The sequence below is a fragment of the Mya arenaria genome, chromosome 5 (assembly GCF_026914265.1).
Source record: "Mya arenaria isolate MELC-2E11 chromosome 5, ASM2691426v1".
Lineage (NCBI taxonomy): Eukaryota > Metazoa > Mollusca > Bivalvia > Myida > Myidae > Mya > Mya arenaria.
In genome coordinates this window covers 23,804,824-23,825,384 of record NC_069126.1, presented here as the reverse complement: position 1 = coordinate 23,825,384, position 20,561 = coordinate 23,804,824, and the positions used below count along the sequence as shown (strand labels likewise).

General features: G+C 33.2%; 1 protein-coding gene across 2 annotated transcripts; it reads left to right on the top strand.

The window, feature by feature from the left end:
• The first annotated feature begins 14,581 nt into the window (after positions 1–14,581).
• LOC128233389 (uncharacterized) lies at positions 14,582–19,813 on the top strand. 2 transcript variants are annotated; one of them, XM_052947043.1, is made up of 7 exons: positions 14,582–14,642; positions 15,346–15,411; positions 15,816–15,968; positions 16,898–16,987; positions 18,541–18,700; positions 19,168–19,182; positions 19,617–19,813. In XM_052947043.1, exons 2-7 carry the CDS (start codon positions 15,346–15,348, stop codon positions 19,685–19,687), a joined length of 555 nt encoding a protein of 184 aa, XP_052803003.1. In that variant the 5' UTR covers positions 14,582–14,642; the 3' UTR covers positions 19,688–19,813. The 2 variants fall into 2 exon arrangements, with proteins under 2 accessions (XP_052803003.1, XP_052803002.1); XM_052947042.1 differs by lacking the exon at positions 14,582–14,642 and adding an exon at positions 14,665–14,732.
• The last annotated feature ends 748 nt before the right edge of the window (positions 19,814–20,561 follow it).

Below are 20,561 nucleotides of genomic sequence, written 5' to 3'. Positions count from 1 at the left end.
GCTGTCTTTGTCGATACATAAAAACAATATCTTATAGGGTTTTTAATGCGACAACCGAAAAGAGTGATCGACTACGATGCTCATTCCATATATTGTTTTAATGCATGTTTATTTATTTTGACAAGCAATAATTTGGGTTCGCTTACATTAAAGTATTCCTTTGACGTCTTCGTAATGTGCACGTTTCATGATTCCTATAGTTGCCATCTCTCCCTTTATACAAAATTCCCCACATAATTACACTTTATATACCCATTCTTTAAGTGCATTTTACAATATGCTGTGATCATATGTCTATGCTATTTAAAAAAAGAAAATAATGATTTTATTCCGAAAGGAAACATCTTTTGAAACCACAATATACATCCCTTGTAATAATAACACTTTCGGTTTTATTGTGACTATAATAAATACACTGTAAAATACCACTAACAATGACCAAAGTAAACCTTACTTTTCCAAGTAAAGCTACACTTATTAAACCCGTAAGACCAGATAGTCGAATAACTTACTAATGAAGAGTCATGAACGTGACAAAATCAAAATAACAATTATGTTGTTTTTCATTACATAAGCATTGGTATAATCTGGAAACCACAAAATTCATCAAAATTATGAAAATGAAATCTTGGTTTAATAGAAACTCTTTATTGGAAAATTAGTAAACTATAAAAGACTTACAACGTCAGGTCTAGCACCGTTCTGAGAAGCAGTAATACATTTACAGATTTAAGGTACATTGAATGACATGAGCTACCAGGCACTCTGAATGACGACCAAGCTGTTATTTGTATTATACAAGATTTATAATGCTGCGACCAGTTGCATATACGTTTTTTTTTACAATTATCTGCACATGACACCTATTGTTCTATAAAAGCTGGCTTGCCACATTCATGACGACTTAAATTACCGATATCAAAGTATACATCCTTCGTAAGCACAATATTTATGCAAAAAGCTACAGAAACATGCTCAGTAGCAAAAACTTTAAACACAAACCCGGTTTAGTAGCAATGGGCAAACGCCAAAGACATAGAACAAAAAATCACAAACAAGAAACATAGAACAGCACAAAACTCTACAAACAGCACAGTGAATAAATACTATATATATTTAAAATAATTGGTATGTTTATCAAGAATTGTTAGGTACCGCCTTGGAACGGTCAGTAAAATGTAAATTTACTGGGGGGTTAAACCAGTTTATGTGCACAAACCTCATTCTTATCCCAACAATCCTTAATAAAGATAAAACGCAAAAGGTAAATCTTATCAAAGTAACAAATTACATCTCATGTGAGAAATCTCAGTTTTATTGGAACTGCTCATTGGCAGTCATGAAATATGCAACACTGCCAAAGTGATATTGGTCGAACTGCCCATTGGCAATAATGCAATAGTTTTATTGGTACTGTTCATTTGCAGTAATGAAATATAGAACACTGTCAACGCCGTCAAACAACATATTAAGCTGAACTCTATCATCTGTGCAAAAGCTACATTCAATGCTCTCCGACGGGATCCTAAAATGAACATGGAAAACTATAATGCATAGCATTTAATCGGTGCTATATAAATAGAGGAAAACAAACTAGGTCAACAATAAAATGTTTTGTGTCCTCAACAATGAAATATTTAGTTTACATGTATTCGAAAGACATGGTTGTTGATTATACAATTTGATTTGTTGTTGTCAACAAACTTAACTTTTATTGGAAAAATGATCATACATTATGAGGAAACAATAAGGGATTTATACTTTTGAATAACCTTGCCAAAAGGAAAATTAAGCAAGCACAATAAATGAATTCTGTATAATTTAAGTTTTTCAAAATTTTCTTTGCCTCTGCATCCCAACAAAAACTTCAGCGTAGAAAAATGAAAACACATATAGGACATTGTAAAAGTATCATGTAACCTTCAGCTATTAAGGGAAATGTTAGTATTTAAAATAAATATTTTCAGTTAACAAATTACAGGACCGTTATAAATTTAGACAATTAATTTATTCAAACACACCGTCCATCACAGAAACATCTCAACATAATTCTTCTGATTTTTTTAATTTTTCCGTACGTAAAGCTATACATTTGACAATATAAAGTATAGTCGGCGCTCTTCAGACTATTACTTCAAATCTTTAATGCCGCAATTCAGCACGTAAGGAAAGTCGAACTTCATAAGGCCTGTTCTAAGTGAACACATTTAAAATTGGCCCCATAATACGAAAATACTTAAGTCACGTTGGTATGATTTTGTGTTGATCAATAAATCATTATGAAGAGTTACTTGATGAAATCCGATTTATTTTACAAAGCTAGCACAAACAGTACATATGACTCACATACTACCACGTAATCTAATTAAAGAAAGATGTAGTAGTCAGAAAACGTTCATAAGGGAGACAACAATATGTTGGCATGTAGTTTTATAATGGCATTCCTTAGTAATACTGTTTAGCTATTTCACGATATCAACCCAATGCTTTCAAGGGTTTAATTGTCACAACAGGTATAACGTAATTTCGGTATCAAATTAAAACATAAAGACATTAATGCTATCTTAAATAGAGTAACTCTTGTTGATTTTGTTTGTATTCCAAATATTAAATCAATACACCAAAATTTGGTCCGTCTTAAATCTGTTATCTTAAATCTTAAGGGTCTTGTTTAATCCTTCTATAAGTGACCCCCTCCCCCCCAAAAAAAACAAAACAAAACAAAACAAACGTGTACCGTAAACAACCTATGTGTTTTGATCTTAATCTAATTATCTAATTGTCTTATCAGATCTCCAATCTGAGTATCCTGCTGTGTAGTTTCGGAGGTTTTATAATGGAAAAGGACCCTATATTGCCCTAAGCCAATAAACAAATACACAGGAATTTGGCCCCTACTGTGACACCAGTGCAATTAGCAGGATATGCACATCAGGGGATAATCATGCCAAATATTCCTTAAACTAGGCCTTTTAGGCTTTTAAAGAGTTCGAATAATTTGGAATTACTATAAATAGTTGAATGTACCTTGTTCTTATTTCTATAACCCTCAGTATTTGTAACTTCTTCACTACACGTGTTCGTGTTATCCCAGCTACTTACCATCATGTGTTAATCAAATTATATTTATCATTATTGAACTATCAAACAATGGCACTGTCGGATGAAAAAGGAGTTTCTGTGTCTGGATTTGAACATACATCTGTGTGAATCCTACATCGCACCCACAAAAAACATAACTTGAGCCTATCTCCCGAGCAATTTAAGACGAGAATAGTTTCCTGTTGAAATCTCAAATTCCGATGGGTAGAATCAGCCATCCAGTCAGTGAGCCGAAAATTATTTGCTTAGTTTGTTATGTTACTTAAGATTTGTTTGTGAAACTAGGCCCTGTAAAATAAGATGACTTAACAATGTTAACAAAACAATTCAGAACTGTCATTCAGTATTTCTTTAGAAGTATCTTATTTTCCTTTTAGATTCATGCATGTTTTGATGACCAATCTAATGCAGGGAATGTATCTTTTATTACTGTAACACTATCTGCAGTGTATTGTATAAAAGTAATAAAACTGGTTATTTCGTTTGATAGGTCAAAATGGTTATCGATTAGTCAATAGTTCACCAATAATTACTATCAAATCATTCATGTGCACAAACTGGCCAATTCACACCACAGAACGTATGTAAATCTTCATCGATTAAAGGTATTTTTATCATTTTGTAGTAGCACAATCAAAATGAAAATAATACAAATATTCAAGACATGTAATTATTGCTGTACTGCAACGTTGTCAGTTATTCAACAAATATCACCAAACACGCAGTGTTAAAGCTTGAAGGGTAAACCATAATATGGCCAATGCCATTCTGACGTTTTGTCTTTAAGTGTTTTCATCTAATATTTATGTTTAATTGATATAATTGCGTCTGTTCACAGCCGGATGATGTGGTAGCAACACGGATACTATGTAACTATGTGTTTTTGGTCAAATGGGCAGATAGCTTGCCTAAGTCGAGGCAAAATGGTAGACTTGCTGATACCTTGCAGTCTTGCTGTTCTGAACACCGTTTAAAAGCGAAACCGCTGGTGCCTTAACGTTATGAAGCGGTCCGTTCTTGCACAAATCTCTTTTGAGCTACCGGCACTGCGATGCTTTGCGACACCACGGACGATCACACAGGCGAAACATTGTATTTTTCTAGCGACCAAATGTACTGTTGATATGCGTTATATTGTCATCCCGGGCAAGCATCGTTAATTCTTGGAAAACGTTTGATTTCAATATTTTGGCATTTTAGTAAAACACTGATTTAAAATCATGAGGTTTTCCCTTCAGCTAATTGAACAGGTTTCCGCTAACATATCAATAGAAAGATAACTCTCACCATTGATCACCGAAAACGAGTAAGCAATCAGCTCCCATTGCAGGCAGCCATTTTGATGATTCACTTAAAAATCAAATAACATCAAGTCCAAATATAAGCTTACATTGCTAGTGTTTGATTTTTATTTGCTAGATTACTTATATTTTTTCGGACCGCTATTTATTGATATTTATACATGTTTGATATTATTAGTGTTTGCTTAAAACTCAATGCTTACAAATATAGGTGTATCTATTCAATAATCACCTTTATGTTATTAACTATTCGGACACGTATGACATGCAGTCATGTTAATAATGTGTAACATAACGTTTCATATTATTACTTATTGTGTTAGATGATTAAATAAATCATGATTTTTCAAGTAGTTAGGTAGTCTCAGAAATATGCTTAATTTATCATTGAAGGTTTTCCACAACAAACAAATGAGAGCTTTGCTTTTAATTATATGTTAATTTTCATTGAAATGATAAAAATGTTCAATTGCATCATTAATGTTATTTTGCATCAATCTACCTTACATCACTTATTGTGATAATATCTCTTGCCACCTTCGTCAAGTTTAGAGTTGACCTTGAGTGACATTGACCTTGCAATACAATCACAATGACAAAACACTTTAGGCACAAAGCAGATGTTTTGAATCGTTTAAGTCTTGAAATATCAATATTTTCATTGACTGGCGTCTAATTTTATAACTTTGTACACAACCTCCACACTGACGACATCTTGGCTTAGTTGCTATGACAAAATTAAAGTAAACTTATGAGGAAAAGTGCATCCAATGTGGGACTCAAACACTAGCACGGCCCTCTAACCAGCTGCATTAACCTGGTGGCTAGTTCTTACCAACAAACACTACACAACCTCAACTTTTTGTCTTCAAAAAAACATCATGGATTATATTGAATTTCTACCACTTAATACTACATCTTCAGTAAGCAATCACACTTTAAAGGGACTAAACACCCGGTGATACAATTGAAAGAAACAAAGCAAATTGTCAATTTATATGCAAAAAGCTAAAACAAATCATTAAATTGATATCGCTGTGTACAAAGCATTGCCACTTAATTACTGATGTGTCTTATTACTTACGACACATGCATCTTTCGCAATTTTACGCATTGTTCCAAATCAAAATTTGCTAGGATTGTCTTTCACGTGAATGCCAATAAGTTTAAAAAATAGGGTCGGTAAAGGTATCTCTATTTATGACGTGAGTTTCACACGCTTAATATACACACTTCTTGGCTGGCCGTAGGAAAGGACATTTCAAGTAAGCGCAATACTGCTGTGAAACCACGTTGAGATAGGATCTGACTATCCGTGATGAAATTGTTTAAACGACCACATGACTTGCAAAGTGTTTGGAAAAAACAAACATTCCACGATCTTTTAAAATCGGAAAACATTTTGCGCCTTATAGGTGCATTGACACTTACACATCAAAGCGATTAAAGCGTTTAATGGCTTTCGGCCTGCAACGTTTTGTGGGTATAGTCATGTAATTGTTAAACACAATTGTTAACATATTAAACATCTTAAGATACTATATGCTCGCTCATAATTTCCATCGCGAAAACTAAGAGTTAAGTGTTGATTCACAATGAGATCAAGTATAGGCCACTTGAAATGTGGAATACGCCAAATAGTTACGTATAAGGTATGGAGTAATTCCCAATATCATATAAAACCTTATCTGCAGATGTGGTTTCATAAACAATGCACTGTCACGGATAAAGCATTAAAGCTGCACTCTCACAGAAATATCGTTTTGACAACTTATTCTTTTTCTTTGAAAGAGCAATTTTTAGCTTAAATATCTGCAAACCAATGATATAAGATTGCTGACGAAAGATCATATCGCAGATTTTAATATTTCCGTTCGAAAATATGTGGTTTATGGCTTAAACCGTTACTTACGGTTTAAGAAAAATGCATTAAACATCATTTTTTTGCAATACAATATAAACGTCTGAAATCTATTTTTGTCAGTAGTCTTATATAACTAATTCCATGCATTTTCGCAAAAATTTGTTTGTTCCAAGAAAAATAAAGAAAAAAAAGTTGTTTAAACGTTCAGTCTAAGAGAGTGCAGCTTTAAGGAATTTTAGGTATAATATACTCTACACTTCGACTTGACTTAGGCGTATTTAATTTAGGGTATGCCAGCTAAACAAAATGCATCCCAACAAAATGCATAGGACATATTAATTAGGTTTATGGACATATTAATAAGTATTATGTTTAAGGCTTCTTTCTACAACGCCAAATACCACATGATCGAATCCCCCACATACTCTTTATTCCCTGTATGTTTGATGTACATGTATCTTAATAATGCCCTCAACATATGTCACTCGTGGACAAAATGAACAGATTTATATCAGTCTTTTTTTTAAATATGCATATGCATTATGCTACATGCTCAAGATATTGGACTGAAATTACTGAGAAAAACTGAGAAATATTCACATACTTTCCGTTTCATTCGGCATTACATGGCTATGACACAAATTGTAACAGATCGATATGATGTCAACGCTTTGCGTGATTTGATTTGAATGGTAAAAGTGTTTACTGTTCATTTAGTAATGGTTAAAAGGTTTTCAGTATGTACTTACAAAATAGAATAGTTTTATGCGACACACATTTTACAAACACAAGTAAAAACTAACAATCTCAATAAAAAATGTAATAGCCGATTAAGGCAATTTAAAACATAGAAAATATACTAATGAGTGAACTACAATCACCAAAAAACTGATTTTAGGATAAAATGAAGTAGTATAATTTCATTTAAAACATTATGAATTGATATTTAACGCCTAATTAGCATTTAATTGCATCATAATACGATCCATATTTTCCTCGTGTTTTAACGACTTCTCAGAGTTTATTTCCGAGGAATAAACCTGTCCCAATGCAATGCCCAACATTTTATTCTTATCTTAAATGTTCTCGGCCGAAGCAAAATCTAAACACATGTATATCATACATATATTTATTTGATTCAGTACGCGTTCATTTGAAACCTTTGCTTTTATATTGCGTTCTGTAACTCGCAGACATTAACATAATTGCTTTTTGTACAATTTCAATTGCGTTATTTTACGCAAAACGCAGCTTATTCGAACTTTATCAACCGCATAACATAGACTGAAAACTCATTACAGCGCTATTTATAGCAAGCTAATTAATATACAGAACGCAGTCCGTAGCTATTTGAGCAGATTGCTTACTAGGTATTTTCGATGTAAAAGATTATGTAATTTGGGTCGGTGACCACCGCAGTTCTAACCGCGCTGGGGTTGATACGCCCGTGCGCGCATTAATTCGCTTGGTTTTATTAGCTTGCAAACACACAATGGCGTCCAATTGCATTTATGGGCGTGAATTGCGGACAAAACATATGATGCTAATGAACAAATAAACATATAGTATTTGTTTTGATGAGAATCGTATATCATTTTAGAAAATTAAACAATATTTTGTGGACTCATCAGTTGTAATAAAAGTTAAAAAGACAAACACATGCATTCTTCATACTCTAAAGTAAATAATTTATATGTTCATTTCAATCAAATAACGACACGCTACAGCGTGGTTGAATACGTACCTGTTTCAACTCATTTAACTTAATCGCTATTACCGGCGTGCACGCGCCATCTATGAACAATAAACTACAAGCCTTTCTTTGTCTCATTAGCTGAGCAAAAAATCAGGGTAATCAGGGTAAAACAAATATCGGCGAAGGACGAAAGTAGTCCCTTATAAATATACTGTAGAAAGTATTTATAATAAAAATCAAAGATATTAATATCTTTTTGGGAAAGTCGTACCTCGACTAATTTTGAAAATATAAGATATTTTTATAAAAAACATTCGATTGTTTTTTTACATTTAGTTTAACACGTTCTGCAGGCCAAAGCTAGTTTAATATTACTAAACAATAATTAGGCATAGAAAAAAGTATAAATGATAGCGAACTATCAGTTTTCATGCGGAATATATTTCGTTTAAAAAATATGGAAAACATGCATATAATTCTATAAAAGTTTACAACCATCTGATTGTCTATTGAATTCATACGGTACTGAATGCTCAATGATACCGTTCATGTTGTGTGGCGTTGACATTTCAGCCATATTTCTTTGGATGTACGTGCAAACCTAATTGTGTTATGAAAGTAGTCCTTTAGTTGTAAACAAATTAAAAACGCAATGTCATATTCTGTATTAAAACGAAGATTGTTGTATCTTATACAAAGAATTGAAAGTTAACAATTCATAACACACGTTTTCATGTAGTTTGTTTTATGTTTTATCTGGAAAACATGCACATTTTTCTATAAACTGAATGTATCATCATGTCTTTAATATATCTGTTTAACAAAATTAGCATGTTTGTTTGGATATACGTGCAATCCTAATGTTGTTTTGTATGTATTCATTTAAATTTGTCAACAGTTTATCACAGCAAGGTCGTTTCATATATTAAGACGTAAATTGTCTTTTCTAGAGAAAACTACTGACAGTAATCATATGCGAGCGTTATATAACAAAGCACATGCCAGTTTCAATAGTGACCATCTTTAATAAGTCAAACAAAAAAACAAACAAACAAACAAACACACTCATTGTGAATTCTGTATCATTTGTATTGAGGCGATTAAGGAAAATTTCCCAAAAGTTTGAAAAATATTTTTGTCTATGTCAAATATCAGGTTGCGAGGTTACACTGGTTACAACCGGTTACATCTGTTAAATCGAAGTTCAACCGGAAAAATCGAGCTTTCAGCAGCCATTTGTATAAAACTTGGATAAGTTGTCCAAAGGTTATATTTCGGCTAGTGAACACTTTTCAATGATTTGATTGGTTAGAAAAAATATTGGATAAATATTGACCAATCGATAAACATTTCGGATAACTTTGACCAAACCAAAAAGATAACCGGTTTTATACAATTGGCTGCAGGTCGACATCTAATAAAGTTATGCGGTTAAACTAGTTACAATGAGTTACAGCAAAGTTTTCATAAAGTTTGAAGAGTGTTTTTTTTCTATGTCAAATATCGGGTTACGCGCTTTCAAGTGATTACTTCTGTTACATTCAACATCTTCAAAGTTCAACAGCAGCAATCGAGATTTTAGATCGACATCTTATTAGAGTTATGCGTTTACAATAGTTACTATGATTACGTCTCGGTAGAAAACAGATTTTAAGTTTTGTGCAGATGGGGATAGAAGTAGTCTTAATTCATATTAAAGGCAATATTATTAGGCCAAACATACCAAAAAGGAATGATGCGATTATTTTCCGATTAGCGTTTTGTTTTGATTTAAAGAAATTTACCAGTTTATTTTTTTGATATTTTTTGAAAAGTAGTTAAAATCAGTTATTCCAGACCACCTTTGAGTTTATCATATTTTATGGCCATACGCTTAATTTAATCTCTTTTGTCATTTCAAATGAAAAATAAATATAAGAGAGTTAATCAATTTAATAACATAATATGGAGTCTAAACGTTTTCCGCTAGATATGTAAGTTTGGGCAGCATTTCATAAATAGGGTTGTATTGTTAGAAAGTTATGGTTTTTCAAATGGGTATTTTTTCCATTTACAAATAGAATTGTTGATTTTCCAGTAACGTTGTCCACGTTAATACGGCTCTTTAAATTTAAGACAAATAGCCATGCGGTCTGTAAATTGAATTATTGCTGGCCTAATATCTGTCGAAAACACTTGTTGTACTTTTTGTTTGTTTTATAATTTGCATATAAGACGAAAAACTACTTATTAAATTGATGTTTCCGTCTTCACGTAAATTGTTTTGCTTGTTCATTAAAAAGTTACTAAAAATCACATACATCCGTATATTTCATGATTGTTTGAGCTTAATCTTCTATCATTTTTTGTACATCGTATCGTTATGGTCTCCTCCAATAAATGTAATGCCTTGACAATTTTCAGTTCTAGTTTCAAGGATTTTATCAAAGAATGAGTTACGTATTGTTTTCGTTAGGTGCATACATATTAAATGAGGTGTATTTATGAATAGGAACAATCGTATTCAATGTGGGAAAACATCGAATGAAGTAAATTAAATGTGTAAAGAAATGAAAATCTAGATTTCTATCAATAGATATACAAAGCGGTTTAACAGCAACATAATACACGACTCTAAGGTCAAGACGGAATAAGGCTACAGACAACCAATTTACATAGTTCCACAGGCAATGAAGTTTTCAATTTTCACACTAAAAACTATAAAAAAATTTTGCAATACAGTGTCAAATTATGTTAAGCTCTATGCAAAAAGGCTTCCCGTTTCTTCTCTTTCATTCAACTTTAATCAAATATTTATACTTGAACACAAGCACTATTTTTTTCTGTACTCATATCAGGATCATTGTCAATGGGGGGCAGATAACTGTGGTCTTGAGCCAACTGTTTTATTTTCCGCTGCCCGGCGGTCGAATTTCTCGGGGAGGACGATGCTCGATTTAGACTGGCTAATCGACGATTAGCGGCCAACCTTTCTCTTACGATAAGAACATCTATCGAGACTGATGACTCGTCCTCAATACTTCGCCATCGTATTCGGTCGCTAATTCATATTGACAAAGCAATTCCATTCATTGACACACTCTTTGATGTTGTGTCCTGTTTGAAGACAATTTTGCTCTAGCTGGGTAACAGTCTTATTTTGACCAAAGTGAATGACCCGACCTACAAACTGGCTAAACCACATGGATTTGGTAAAGGTTCCTTGACGGACAGGCTTTTATTATGACCAACATAGCGTATGATTCACAATGTGTCAAACGACCGTCAATTCTCAGTTTTTCGAGTATTGTCTGTATAACTACAGCGTTACTGTGGCAACGATTCCATCATCGGCAGACAGCGGAATTGTTTTAACTCAAACACGTACTGTGATTTTCCCGTCTACCCTACCCGGGTTTTTAGCTAGCACTCGTAATTGTTTGTAGCTAAAAGGAATCTGCCATTAACTTCACCTTGTCATCTAAATTATCTAAATATGTATGCCACATGTTGCGAAATCTCTGTGAATCTTTTATGTGGGGAGATTTAATCTTTGTTGCAATGGCTTCTAACAGTTCTTAATGATTGGTCTATTCGTGCTTCTCAGCTTTATCTTGACACGAATACCTCATATTCCATCAGAAATACGAGCCGGACACCATGTTTGTTTTGATCAACAGTGACCGCTAACTGACCACTAGTATTTCCATAATTTGTTTTATTGATACAAGAAAGCGTTTCAACAACGGTCGCGTTGAATTCCTAGACATATAAAGTCACACAACTTATAGCACTTGATAGCTTGTTAATATGAGTAGATTAGCATATTTATATCCTAACGAAGAAACACAACCTTGGTACATGCCGCTTACGTCACGTCTGGAAGCGTTTAGTTTTTCAAATGCAGTCATGAACATGGCTGAATATTTTTGTTTAAAATCGTTTTGGCTTTATGTTTATGTTTATCAACAATGTCTTGTTTGTGTAGCACATACGCTACAATACGTTCATACTAAGGAAGGATTTAACAATTATAATGATGTTTTAGACGACAGACCAATATATATATATATATATATATAAGATATAATACAGTTAATTATCAAATGGACCTATATGTTATTCACGATCATAAGTTTAATATTGATCCAATGCAACACACAATTTTATAAGTGAACTTGAACTGCTTTACCATAGTATAAACTCACAATTATTTAATATGTATCTTTGAAAGGTCAAAATGGTTTTAAGGTTTTAAATATATCGAACTATTTATGCACTTTTGAATACTTATGGAAAATATGTACCAATTTTATGATATCAGTTTACACATAACAAACTTTTTTAATTGGTCAGAATTCCAAATCTAATATTTTTGAAGAGATAGGATTAATCAACTCGAACGTTATAACAAAAAATGGCATGCACTTCTACAGCATACGTAAATATTTATTTGCGTATTTTCACAAACTTGACCGAGTTATTTCCCCTTTTGTACCATTTGGATTATTTCATCACATACTATTCGCTCCAAAATGGGAAATCTGTTCTACATTCATCTGCTGGAAGTTATGCTCTATTTGGAAGGACAACACTGCAACATGGAAACAAATTGAACAAAAGCAATGTTAAAATATATAATTACTTATATCGTTAATTTACCTCCCTTTCACATTAGTAGAACAACAAAGCTTAAAAATAGTTTTATCAGAACAGAACAGAACAGAACAGAATGTTTATTTAACTTAAGCATATACAGCTTATCGTTATAAACACAGAATGAAAAAAAAGAAAAATAGCATGCATGTGATAAATAAGTAATGCATGTAACAAATAAGTAATGTATATGGATATTTTGGTAACTATACCAACAATACATATGATATACACAAAACTAACACATTTAACAGCAATATAATGTGAGAATGCCTTATAAAATATATCAAATATTTATGTCTCTTATCTTAAAAGCCTTAATACAGAAAATAGCTAATTTTATTAACAGAGTTTTTTTTTTTATCAGAATTTAGTAATGATATAAATTTAATCATACTGGGATTTCTAACATAGTAACTAGGGATATAGGTCTGTCGGATATTACTATACATTGGGCAGACAAGAACAAAATGAAACTCGTCTTCTATATCGTTTAAATGACACAGTGTGCATTTTAGATCTTGTCTAGGGATGTTGTTATGTCTACCTAGTTCAATATACAAATTATGCGAGGACAATATGAGTTTAGCTAAAACATTTCTATATTTTATATTATCCAGTAATACCATGTAGTTAGACAATTGGAACGTATGTTTAACTTCCTTATATAAATACAACGATGAATGTGTCTCGCCAACTAGTTATGTATATATCTCTTAATCTATTTCTAAACATGGGGACAAATGAATTTATAGGGAATAACCACACATCTGCATAACCCGCTGACTGAAGTATACTTCTTACTTTAGAGACCCAATTTATAGTCTGTGGATTATCATCAAGATCCCTAAATTGATCCTGTAATATTGCCCTGAGGATACAATTATCTTTTTTCTCTTTGTATAATTTAAGAAAATACTTAATGACGCGAATATGTCTCTTAATATATAGCGGAAATCTGCCTAGCTCTCCATAAAGTGACAATGAATTTGTGGAGCGCTTGACATTAAGTACCCACTTGCAAAATTCCTATGTACTCTATCTATCACCTCTGGCTGAATATAGCCCCACACTTCTGAATTATAGTTAAGAATTGACAAAACAAATGCATCAAACAAGTTGAAAATTATACCAAGGGACCTGGTTACGTTTGATTAAAGCCTTAAGCGAGTTCATAGACCGCAATGCCTTGCCAGCCAGTGTATTAGCCGCCTGCATAAAAGATCCACCGTAGGAAAATACTACACCGAGATAGTTGAAGGAGTTGACAGTTTGAACAGCTTGATCGTCGTACGTCCATATATCATTTCTAGCTAACCGACCACCTTTTCTAAACACCACAATTTTAGTCTTTTCCACATTGACCGTCAGATTCCATTTACAACAATAGGTACATAAATTATTCAATGATTCCTGCAGGCCTTCCTTAGTTTCCGACAAAATAGCTGCATCGTCTGCGAATAACAATAAATAAACCGAAATCTCACCAACTGTCAGACCTGCATTTAAACCTTGTTGTAACTGAAGCTCAATATCATTGAGAAAAAGAGAAAAACAAATCGGGGAGGTAATCTCCCCTTGAAACAAGCCAACATTACTGTCAAAGAAATCTGACAAAGAACCAAGATGTTTAATACACATTTTCACCTCACTATACATCGACCTAAGCAAATACAAAAACTTTCCATCTATACCAAGTTTGATAAGTTTACACCAAAGGCGCCCTCTATCAATGCAGTGACAGTTAATTCTGAGCTTGTTTCGTTGCTATTAAGTCAATGAAGTCTTCTTCCTTCTTACAGACTACCCCGTTTTAACCCATGGGAAGCAAAAGCATTTCGATTGTAATTGCATTCAATTTGCTTAAATCAAGAGTAAAATATAATCTGAACGGTTGAGATGCTCCAATAATATATAATACATTCAGTAGTTACAAATAGCTGCAAACACAACAGACAACATGATCTGTGCAACTCTGCACTTACCTCCAAGTTGTTAATCACTCGGTTTTTTAACTTACAAGGACATATTGTGGTATCAAAAGGTATATAAAGCAGTAAGGAGCTCACAATCAAACAATCAACACGGTATATAATTGTTTTTGTTTTTTGTTAACGTTGCTGACAGGCCGAGGGTACGTTACTTTTACATTAGATACACTTTATTATTATCTTGTGATTTTCGTGGCATTTTGCATAAGGAACCTTACTCAGAAATTGTAGTATAGATTTAAATTTTTGAACAATGGTTTATTCGTATCGATTAATTTTACTGATAATACTAGGAGTAGAAAACAGGGCAGAATATTTCGAGCAATCTTAAATCTCAAATAATAGGAACTGGCTAAGCACACTGGTATAGTTTGTGTAATTTTCTTATTTGAACGAGTTTTGTATTTAAAAGAACTCATTTATGAGATGGACATGATAAACTATATGTTATATGATGGACAATTTCGTCAACAGCATAGCATCCAAACTGTGCTTGTCTTTTTACAATAATTTAGAAATAATTTTAGATAGTATAAGCTTTTAAGCTGTCTTCTTTATTCTGTATTTTTATTGTATTGTGCATATATCACGTGTATATTTTTCATATAACGTTATCCATGCAAACAACTAATGTTTATGCTCTAACTGTGTACACATTGTAATTGAAATATTTGAATGAATATTGTTTAAACCAAGTACTTTCAAACATATGTATCTAAAATGCACTACATATTAACATCCAAAAATATCTTTCAGATGAACTGTCTGTTGATTGGTTTGGTGTGCGTTAGTTTGGGGATGCTCGTTTCATCTGAAAAGAATGTGAGTGCACTTTGATACTGCGTGTATTCATACGTGTACATTGTGCGTTAAAACTTAAATATTGCTATATTTCGAGTGGTTTAAATAATGATATTTCTTCTTTATGCTTGTAAAGTTAAGTGTGCAAAGTAATGGTGTTTGGGGAAAACAACCACATCCGATGACCCAATGTTTAATAACTTCATACGTATCCATCCTCACAGTTTGTTATCTTGAATATATGTTTGTGTATGCTTAATATGAATTTTACGAATTCATGTCTGTGCCATGTTTTTACGATAGTAATGTAAATGCTCAAATGAAGTAGGAACCCTGAACAATAAACATTGAAACGTTGTCATATTCCACACCATTTGATAGCTTCACTCAATTAAATTGAACGGACCATTTATGTTTCTTTACAGACATACCGCCTTGTACACGTTTCCAATGAAGGTATTGAGATTGCTCAAGATATAGTTCACGACACCCTGGAAAACACAGTTACCGTCGTTATTGGAGATGTTTCGATGTATAAAGGTCATGAAGCAACTGTCAACTTCCATGACTTCAACACGGTATGAGCAATGAATTGTCTTTGGTATTACTGTAGGTGGTGGTGTTAGTAGTTTATACTCCGGGTCCCGGCGTTGGCACATTGAAGGGTCCCAGAGTGACAGTTAACCCACCGCACACCTATCCAGGGCAGACTATCAGGCGGTTAAACAGTACAAGGTGTCTTCATCTCTGCAAGGAACTGACAACTTCTGTACATGCCAGGGGCAGTGGTACAGTGCGAATGGTCGTAGAAAGGATTTCATAACCAGTCACAACAGAAGTGACCTGCTCCGCCCGGGAATCGAACCCGGGTTATCCGATTCACAGTCCATCGCTCTACCGATTGAGCAAACCAGGTGGACCGGTATTACTGTAGTAAGCTACATAATTACATATATAATTGTAGTTGTGTATTGTATATGTGCTTTACTTTTAACCAAAACAGTTGATTGCATTAGGGTAAAAAGAGTATTGAGTTATAAATCTGAACATAGATTACAACCAGGACTTAACAAACCATGCAAATAAAGATTACATTTCCAGCCCTTTAAACCAGGTTTTATGGTTCAAACACTTGCCTTAATGCCAAAATTGTTACACAAAAACAGTGTATACGCATGTAAGCATCAGGGATATGTTTTTGCCAGTCCTCATGACGATAATTATCCATAAATAATTGCATATGAAGTTTCAACAAAATATGACAAACCAAGATATGACTCATTCGATCTATATGATACATTTCTATAAAGGTTTAACACAATATATTAAACCATAACTGAGATATGGCTCCAGATGGACAGACGGACGGAAAGTCGGACATAGCCCAAAGTCAAAGACAAAGTCCTTAACAAACTAAAACAATAAAGCAATGAATCAACACATATACTTCGACATTGTTTGTCTAAATAAAGTTCATATGGAAAAAAAACCTGACATTGTTTTTCAGGGTTATGTCGCATTCAAGGACATTCGTAGACAGCTGTGCCTTTTGTCAAAAGCTCCAGTTCCATATGCCACTCCAGATATATATGCCCAGGTATTTCGGCGCTAATCAGCCAGTATTACAAAAAGAAATGCTTCGGTTTTATTAAATGGTTTAACAAACAATGTTAATTGATGCAAGGCCTGACAAGATTTGCCCGATTCAGTTTATAACATATCGTTATAAAAAAATCAACGAATTAAGTCTGTTAAACAAGACATATAGATGCAAATTGACCAGATAATTACAATCTAGTAAACTATTTAAAACAGTTTATTGTTCAAAGAAGTGCGTATATAATGACAGATCGGCCTTGACTCTTTAACCATTTATTTATGATACTTATCACCGGCATACCCTGTTTGTCAGAGCTTATCGTCCGGACGAGTGTGATTAAATGTATTGCAAATAATACATTAATAACAACATCGTAATTTTGCCATATCAACATAGTGTATTTGCCTGAACACTAAGATCGGCACTAGGAAGGAACCGAGGTAGAGTCTACAAAATACTGACTATTTTAGGGACCATAATATTTTTAATAGAACTCTAAATCCAATACATACATACTTTCCGAAATCATTAAGTTTAGGCGCAGGGTTTCTTTCAATATTAAATGCCAATATAAATACCAATATTGTACTGACGTTAATAATTTAACGCTTTTTTGGAACTAAAGTCTCCAGTTATGTTAGATCCAAATGAACGTACATTTCAGCAAAAAGTACATGTGTTAGATGTTTTTTATAAATATTAATATCATAATGTTATAAGTTATGCGATTTCGTATTGGTCCGAAGGGCAAAGGCCAATACTGCTGACTGGGAGCAAATAACTCGGCCAATATGAAATCACCTAAATAATGAGTATTTTTTAAATGAACTATTATTTATGTTACGACATTTTGGTTAAAATTATTAAAATTCCTTACCTTTAGTTAGTTTTTAAGCTTATATCCCTTTTCTTTCATGGATTCTGCTGTTCTAGACTGGGATTTGCTGATTTTGACACGCATCTTTTTACATATGAATGAAGACGACTGCACTGTACAGAATACGGAAGCATATCTTTTCGTGATTATTTCGTAAATCATTTGTCAAAAGTTCACCATATTCGTTTATTTTGTCGGTTTCGAAAAAATATTTGCCATAAAATCCACCAACAGGTTAAATACAACTGTACTATCAAAGAGTACAAAGTGGTTGAAGTATTTAATAAGCTAGTAATTCCAAAATATGTTTTAAACATGACACACAATTTTCAGTTAAACGGATTTTTTTAGCTACCTTTTAAAATATATGTATACAATGTTCAGCATTTTCGTTTAAGTGCGAGTTTCGACAACCAACGAAAATGTTCCATTCCTCTTATACCGTATTTGTCGAGTTTAGTAGCCAACCTAAACGTCAGAACTCATATTAGCCGACTTTGGTCGATAATGGGCGAGTTTTGGCATAAATTGCCTTCATTTGTTAAGTATAGTAATACGATTGTCCCAGTTTGGGTCAAATACGTAAAAGTTGATTAATAAATAAGAATTCTAACGCATTCTAAAACTAACAGAAGATAATACCTCGATACAAATAGATATATGAATGTTATAGGGAAGGACAAATATGACATTAGACTTTGACTCAAAGATCGATCCTGTTCTGATGTCACATGATGATGTCATCAAAATTGCCGGTGAAAAACTAGCCAAATTCTGTCAACATTACCGAACATACTTCAGAACTCTCATAGCAAAAGGAAGATATCGCAGAGGTTAGTTTACCTATTTCATAAAGGTAGAATCAATCTAAGTGTTGTGCAGTTTTTCAACGTAAATATATACACAATTTGCAAAGGGTAAATAAGCATGTCTATTGAAAAAGGTAAGGACAACATTTGTAGGGTTATGTATACAATGTAAACCAATTCTGTTTTACTGATATAAGGCCGGTCTTGGCCGGGTTTGTCGGCCTTGTCTTGTTTGTGACTCACTTCACTTTACTGGTATAATCTCTATATAGACCGGTCGGTATTTTGCCGTGTTTATCAACAATGTCTTATATGTATATCACGTAAAGTACAGTGTATTTGAAGTATGTTATGATAGATTATACCATTGCAAATGGTTGAATATATACTCAGTAGTGGTGCAGATGAAACATCAAATACACCTATTTACATTTATATTATGAACTAGACATATATGCTATTTTTCAAACAATTGTAATAATATATTTCAGAAATATCACTCCGACGTAAGTAAACAAACCTACTGTTATACCATATGAATATATTTACTGCATTAATAGATCTCACAATTATTTTAATACATGTTATTTATCAAGGCTTGATTTATGTGCAATGATGTTAGTTTGTGTATTTGTGAATGTAATGTTAATAAGACTGTGTCTATTATATAGTTCATTGTCATTAGGGGCCCTGCCTTGTGAACCTTTACACTTATTTTTGCATTTTTGACTACTAGGCTTGTCCATGTTAATTTCATTGTATTATTTATGTAATGTTTGTATACTTGATGGATAGGTTGTCATATACATGTTATCAATATGACTTGTATCATACGTGCCCTGTGCCTTTGTAGATTTGACATGATTATTAGGCTACATTTGCTTTATTCCTTTCATTCAATTTGATTTTACCAAACATTTGTATTATATTACCTTTTCAGTAAGACGATGTCGATTCGTTTGCGGTGTTTGCTATGTGCAAGGAAACTATATGGAAATGGAAACGCTCTGATTGGCAATTAGAAAGCTAGGTCAACTTTAAGGCCGCGAATGGAATCTGCAGCTAAACTTGTAACCAGTTGGAGGTTGTTTGAACCTGGAGGTCAAAGTCATCTATGACCATTAAATATTAACGAAGTTATCCCTTTATTGTTCAATTGAACGGTTGGAATGAAAACAAGATGTGTTAATTGGTTAGCTTTTCGACATATAACTCATTTTGTATATTCCGCTACTACCTTTCAATAAACATTATGTATAAGTTAGAGTTTATCAAATAATTTCTTCGTTAGTAACCTAAAGGAGCGGAGCGCAGCGAAGCGACGCGGTTGCTTATTCACGAAGAAATTACTTTATAAATTGCATCAGCTTCAAAATTATTCCGTGCCCCTGTAAAAAACACCTGTCAGTCACTGCAAGATATTGTGACGTCATTTAAATCAGCGTTGACACTGAAATCGCGCCTTTGCATATGCACACAGTAGGCGTGACTATACGCGCATGCGCAGTTATTGCAATTTACTTATGAAGAGTCGTCTTCAGCAATAAGTAACGATTCTTCACAAATAAGAAATTGAACATTTTAAAAATCTAGCGCCCCTGATTTTCTGAAAATGTAGGGCAAACACTACACTAACGTAATGATGATGCTACATTAAACATTATGGTTTTATAGGATAAAAAATGCCATAACTTCAGGGGATCGACTACTATGTTCATTCCATGTATGTTTGTTATGCATTTTTTTTATTTGTGGTCCCTTATGTTTTTATTGGACGTATTGGTAATTTGCACGTTTCATTATTCCCACATTTGCCATTGTTCTCTTTATGCAAAATTGGCCATGAAGTTAAACATTATATACCCATAAATTTAGTGCATTTGGC